The sequence below is a fragment of the Aythya ferina genome (assembly GCF_964211825.1).
Source record: "Aythya ferina genome assembly, chromosome: 13".
Classification (NCBI taxonomy): Eukaryota; Metazoa; Chordata; class Aves; order Anseriformes; family Anatidae; genus Aythya; species Aythya ferina.
In genome coordinates this window covers 7,079,021-7,085,763 of record NC_140311.1, presented here as the reverse complement: position 1 = coordinate 7,085,763, position 6,743 = coordinate 7,079,021, and the positions used below count along the sequence as shown (strand labels likewise).

At 46.4% G+C, this 6,743-nt stretch overlaps 1 protein-coding gene across 29 annotated transcripts in view; it reads left to right on the top strand.

The window, feature by feature from the left end:
• The first annotated feature begins 248 nt into the window (after positions 1-248).
• Positions 249-6,743, top strand: part of LOC311444217 (uncharacterized protein) — a 195,058-nt gene continuing 188,563 nt past the window's right edge. For 17 of the 29 annotated variants that reach the window (XR_014697737.1, XR_014697739.1, XR_014697741.1 and 14 more), the window contains exons 1-2: positions 441-893; positions 2,312-2,607. Coding sequence is in view for 10 of the 29 variants with exons in the window: in XM_084535184.1 (XP_084391310.1) it covers positions 2,536-2,607 (72 nt within the window). In the remaining 19 variants the exon portion in view is untranslated. Of the gene's footprint in view, positions 333-437; positions 923-1,681; positions 1,828-2,311; positions 2,608-4,617; positions 6,337-6,743 lie in introns of those variants that run through there. The other 12 variants (XR_014697740.1, XR_014697744.1, XR_014697746.1 and 9 more) reach the window with 9 other exon arrangements.

Sequence of the window (6,743 nt, the reverse complement as noted above, 5' to 3'; positions counted from 1 at the left end):
AAGTGGTCTGTAGTCAACAGGAGTCAGTTGCAGGTGGGGGAGATTCCTGAGGGCTGAGATTTAAAAGTTGAACCATGTTTGCATTCGGAAGCTTGAATTTGCTTTTAGGAATATACATGAGGACAATGATTAGCCAAATGAAGTGAACATCCAGATAACCTTCTTTTGTAGGAAGGGCCCTCTACGGCAGCCCAGACCTTTTTCATCTTAGAGGCACTGGGAAGAGGAAGCGCAGATGAGGGCTGTCACATGCTGCTCCAAACCTCCAGTGGCTGGCAGGGAAGGAGGCAGTCAGCCCCTTAGCACCAGCTGGAGGAAGTTGTGTGCAGCAGGTAGTGATCTGTGGAGAGTAGAGGTGGGCCAGCTGGGAGAAATAAGCTGGTTGCTGGTGGGGGAGGTGCGGGAGAGGTATATATAAGGCTGCAGTAGCAGAAAAGCCTTATAGAGGGGTAGTGTTGCTGCTTGGGGGTATTGGTTGTAAGAAGTTGTGATTCAGTCTGTTACGAACTTGGCTGAGATAAACCATTCTTTGCGCTCTCCTCTGGAGTCTTTTATAGTGGTTGTCCTTAAAGGATTGAGAAGGTTCTTGGCAATTAAAGGCTCTCATCTTGAAGACAATAGTGGAGTGGTTGTAGTCTCTGGACTCTGTGACACCCCCTCCTAGTGTTGTGATTCCTTATGAGGAAGGCAGGCTGTTCAACCAGTGTGATGGAGCCATCCAAATGGAGCTGAACCTGGATGGGATAAGCTCTCTCTTATGGGAAAGGATGTCTCTGCCGTCTCACAACCTTCTGTAGCTGTTGGTTCAGTGAAAAAGGGATATGAAATGCTAAGTCAATGATTCTTACTGGGACAGAGGAATAGCGGTATATGGAGCCCAGAGGAAAGCTCAGGTAGGAGCTGCAGTCTTTCTATACAAATGGTGAGTGCTGTGGGGAATGGGAACACTAGCATTTCAGGCAGTATGGTGTGAGTATGGCAAAGATGATGAATCCTTCAAGGTGGAAGAAGCAGCTGCTGTAGAGATAATCGGAAAATGCAGACTGTTTTGTGAGTTTTGCCTGAGCTGTGGGAGAGTTGTATTCTTGTGGCTGCCAGAAAGGACAGGGTAGATGGGGCAGCCTAGGGTTTTTTTAGTGTGTGCAGCTGTGTCCTTGCCCACATCAGAGAGGTCTGAAATGGAGAGAGAGAGAAAACAAGTGGTGGAATTGAAGAAGGTGGCAGCACTGACACAGGAGTGAGCTGGTGTGTGTGAGCTGCTGGCATGTCCCAGATGGCCTGGAAGAAAGGAAAGGAGACATGTGGTGTGCAAAAAATAAAACATTAAAAAGGAAGAAAACTCTTTCAGAGTTCAGCTCTCGAAATAGACCTGCCAGGGCGAGGGGTCCTGTCCCGGGGATCCTTTACATCCAGAATCCACTCTAGCATTCTCAGACCTTCGTCTGGTCCCTTTTCTTCCTCATCAGTGTCGTCCCCCTCCCCCTCCTTTCCTTTGTCAGGCAACTCGTTAACACTTATTAGCAAGCATCTTCAAAAGGCCAGGAGGCGGGGGTAGGGGGGTGGAAGGATGGGAGGGGAGCTGAGATGGCTAAAGGAAATGATTAGGAGATTCCTTTTCCTTTCTGCCTATTCAAGCTTTAATGACCAGCCCTTGCTCTGTCTGTGCCCTGCATTGTTCCAGCCCTACGCCAGGATCCAGGATCGCAGCATCCCTGCTACTCTGGTGCTGATCCACTTGGACATCTGGGACACTGCGAGTGCCCACAGCATCTACACATTTCTCATTGCTGGGTCTTAGTCTTCCTGCTGCACTTGGTGCTGGTGTCGGTACTGTGCCAGCACTGGTTTGTTACCCTATTTTCACATTGGTGCCATCAATGCTGGGCTGTCTTGCTTGGTTTGCCTTTCTGTGATCCTGCCTTGAGACTGATCTCTAGTTACATCTAAACATGGCTTGTGAATTCTGGGTATCCAGCATCAACAACTAAGAATCTGCTAAGCAGCAAATGGGTTGTTTTTGTGGCTAGAATTGTGTTTGCTTGAGGTGAAGGAAGGATGGCTGAATAAAGGAGACATAACTTGGCCTGGAGCTTTCTATTTCTGCCTTGCAGTTCCAATGTCTCTGGTTGCAACGCATGTACTGTGGTTTCCACTTCAGCTACTTATCTAAAGCTGAGTCCTAATCCTGTCCGAGCTGATGGCAGAGCTCCCGCTGGCAATGGGAGGAGCAGGCTGGATCAGCGGAGACTGTTTTGGGAGTTCTGTTGTGGAACATGAGTTATATTTATGTTTTGTTTGTTCTGCCCATCAGGGTCTTCAGACTGGTGTTTCTGCACCCTTTCCAAGCCATGGTACCAGAATTACAGATCCTGGGCTGTTTTCTGAGCATTAGTGAACTCCCATGGAAGTATTTTTCTGTCAGAAGACTCCTGTAGCCTGGTGATGACAACTCACTCCTGCTCTTCTCCGACCTGACAAGGAATTGAGAAGTTTTCAGAAGCTGTTTAAGTTTTGTATCTACCAAGGAATCTAAGCATGAAATGCCAGTGCACATGGTCTTTCCATGAAGCTCTTGCCTTTCCTGCAGGAACAGCAGCTTGGCAACAGGTGAGCAGGATGCCATCCCTCCCAGCAGCAGGTGCCAGGGGAGGCAGGTGAAAGGAGACTGTGCAAGGTTTCTGCCTCACAGAGGGAGGGAAGAGGCTTCATTGATTTCCTACTCTTGCTCAGTGCTCCTTAACCTCAGGCTGTACTGTAATTTCTGTAAATTCAGTACAAAGCCCTGATCCAAGGAATGGATGATAAGAGACAGCCTTGAAATGAGAAGAGCTTTATTTGAATATCAGTGTAGGTCCTGGGCTAGAGATAATAGGTCTAGGGTGCTTCCTGAAGGCAGGTGGGGCCCTGGAAGGCAAATCTGGCTGGCCTTAACACCTCGGGCCTTGCTATAGACACATTATCTGTGGTGGGCTTCTCCAGAATCTCCTCTTCCTGAAGTATTAGCATAGACATGTATTTGCAAGAGACTGTGGCCGCTTACCAGTAACCTGGAAAGAGGTTTTGACAGGGCTTGGCTGTACAGAGAACAAATGTGATCTTTTAAATATTTTTTTTCTTCCAAAAGCTGGTACTCTGTGAGGGCCTCTGGCTTACTCCCCTGGGATGTGGGGATGTGAATTCTTTGGAGCAGTTGCTGTTTAGTGTGGAGAGAAACAGAGGCTTTCTAAAATCAAGGGATGTTTTACCACTGAGTTCAAGCTGTTGTGGTTTGGAGCAGTAAAGCAGAACTTGCTCAGGTAGTTCAGTGACTTTAGTGTCAGCATTATAGATGAGCAAAAATTTGTAAAGGGAGGGAAACTGAGTCAGTTATTTAGCTTCTTCTGGCTCTTAGCTTGTAGAACAAACCTTGGATAACGTAAAGGAAAATGAGATTGGAGAGGCCCTGGTGGATGGCTGAAGCACTTCTGCTCATACCCAGGCTGTGCAGAGCCTGCTCAGAGCTGAGCTTCTTCGCTCACAACAGTTTGTACAAGGTTCCTTCTTTCAACAACTTTTTATTACAGTGTCTGCTGAGGGTATGAGAGAATCTCCTCTGTGTTGCTAGCTGAGGCTTCAATTTAAAAAAAAAAAAAAAAAAGACGGGGGAAAAAGTGGATTTTGAGATTGATACTGGAAAATTGGAACTACACATGGAAAAAAACAAAGTTGGTGTGCTGGGAAAAATAGACAAATATTATTTTTTTTAGTGTTTTTTCAGTGTTTGGTCTTTATCTATTACTTCTTCCATGCTGCATTTTGGAAAGTATTTGGCAAATGTATAAAAGCAATCTGTAGGATACTTTGTAGTCAGATGCCATAACCTAGATTAACTTGACTGCCTTTACAGAAATAGCCACTAAAGAAATATACTGATTTATGTGTCAGTTTGAAGCTTGTTTCAGGGAACTGTTACAACCATACAATACAAAAAAATATTTAGGACAGAGTGCAGAAGTTTTATAGCTTTTTAGTGTGAAAAGAGGGGGGTACATTTCAATTATGTATTTTATTAACACAGCTTTTTTAGCTCTATAAAATGGTAACAATGTTAAAATCCCCTCCTGGGAAATAATGGCACATATGCCACTGAGAGATAGTACTTGAGGATGTTATGAAATGCTGGTGGAGTTAACCAGTTGTTAATCAGTTGTTCATTTGCAGCTGAGTGCTGCTCCATCAGAAACTGAAGATAATTGGATGCTATTTTTGACTTGCAAGCAGTTTTGTTGTGAACTTAGTGTCTAACAAGATATGTAAGGCATTATTACTGTGATAAAATCAGGTCAACTCGAATTAAACTTTCATCTACTGGTGGGTCACCAGTGGGTTGGTGCTGAGGTACGTGGGGCCTGAGCAAGCAGCACTGGCTAATGGTGGGTACAGATTGCTTCTGGCTAGCATCCTTGCTGCCCTGATGCTGCTGGCATCACTGAAGGGCATCCTCTTGAGACAAGGCCTCTGGGGAGCCTTCATAAGGAGATGATGAGGATCTGGTGCCCCAGTGCCTGTTTCTGATGGGTTGGAGGCACCCCTGTAGCTGGTGTGATCTGAGCCTGCTCTCTGCTTCTTGGCTTGCAGGGCTGAGAGCATGTCTCTGCTGGGACCTGGCCACAGCTGGCAGTCGCTGCTGCCTCTGCATGCATCTTCTTGCTCTTGGTGAGTCCCTTCTGTGGGTGCTGGAGTGAGGCAGCTGCTATGCCCAGAGCTACTGATGCCCCTGTGGTAGCTGAACCCTGTTGCACCCGGTCCTTAAGGCTCTGAGGCCAGGATGTTCCTGGCCAGTCCCACATTGCCAGCAGTCCTGCACCAACAGTGCTGTGCTTGTGGTCCCCAAGGGCACTGAGGTGGGAAGACCATGAGGAGGGCAGTGCTTGAAGGCAGCTCTAGCTGCATCCTGCCTTGCCCCCAATTAGCAGAGCATGCATGAGGACAATAGTCCAGCCACAGAGGAAACTCAGGGATGCCTGAGCGTGAGCATTTCTGTGCCATAGTGTGTGGGACACTCAGGAACTGCTGGGAGCACCAGGGCCTGCTAGAAAGATGCTGCAGGGCTCTTTCTGACAGGACATGTTTTCAGAAGTGAACATGGTGCCACAGGGCTTGCTGTCAAGCTTACTGGGCGCTGACTGCGGGTCACAAAGCCACCCAGAGCTAGTCTGTCCCAGTTTATCACAGTCCTGTTTTCTGTTGTTCTTGGCAGAGGCATCTGGTGTTGCCTCCCTGCCTTTCTCCACGAGGCATGAACCCCACACTGTGCCTTGCAGCTGCACTGACTAGCTTGTCATCTTCCAGTAACTGCTTGTTTTCCCCCAGTGGAAGAGAAAGTGTTTTGGTAATCCCAACGAATGAAGGGGCTTTCTTAATTAAAGTAATAATCTGAAAGTTGTCATTGATAAGAGTGTAAACAAGCTGATTGCAGTGGGCGCTTGAATAGCTCTAATGAGCACGTGTGGGTATTAAATTAACCATGGTTCACAAGCCATGCATGGCTGTACAGTTATTTAGAAATAACCAATTTTCCCTGGTGCTCGACCCTGCCTACCACCCCAAAAACCTTGTCTTTCTACAGCATTGCACAACAGAAAGGAATCTGCTTCTCTCACAAGTCTCTTGGGCTTTACAGTAAATTATTGCTTTTAAGGGAGCTGGTAAGGCAGCCTGTGCTGTTGGCATTTTTCCCTTAGATTAAGTGCTACCCAGTGGGTGGAGCATGGGTGTTCAGCATCAACTTGTTCTTGCTGGTGGGTTGTCCCAGGGTCCTCAGAGGTGGCACTTCACTGCTGGACATGGTGGACAGCCCTATCTGTGAAATGGGACAACAATGGCTCTTGCAAGGCTGTTGTGCTGTTAACGAGCTCCTTGGAGGAAGAGCCCTACAGAAGTGCAAATGATCTCCTTACTTGCTGTTAATTATTGATATATTTATTCATTGCAATAAGCAGAGTGGAAACAGTAGGGTTATGGTAGACTCAGCTGATCTGCAAGTGAGTGCAAGTACAGTGGGTTTTTGTGGTGGTCACAAGAAGGAGCTTCTGGATCTGCAGCTCTCATCTGTTTATGTTGGTGGGCATCTGAAAAAGTTTTGCCTCTCCAGGCCCAGGAACATCTCCATGATTTGATTGAAAGAGTCTTGCGTGTGTACCAGCCATCTTTTGGAATGGAAACAAAATGTTAAACTTATTGTGATATTGACTGGCTTTCCTGGGTGATCCTGTATACAGCTTAAAATGGTGAAGGAGGATACAACTGCAGGGTGCAGTTTGGCTTCCAGAGATTAAAGTACAGCTTTTTCCCTGATGGAGAGGAACTCAGAGTTTGTGTGCTGCTATATACTGGAGGCAGTTGGACCTGATCTCCCATTTTAATACCAACTTGTTCTCCTTTGCTGTCCTTTCAAATTATCATACTATGACATGGAAAATCAGCCTCCTGCTAACTCCTGTTTCACTACAAATAGCCTCCTTTCGTTTGAGTGCTCTGAGATTTGGCAAAGAACTAAGGTGGAGGGGAGATGCTGAATCTGTGGCATTACCAAAGGCAACTATATATCTTTGTTTCATGATGCAAGTCAGTTTAAGCAAAAAAGAAATATCCTACTTACTGTGTGCTCCCTGTTCCCAACTTGTCACATCTACATTTTTTTTTCCCTGTTGGGATAACAAGTAGTGGCATTAGGAAACTGCTACAGCTTCATCTGTGTATAT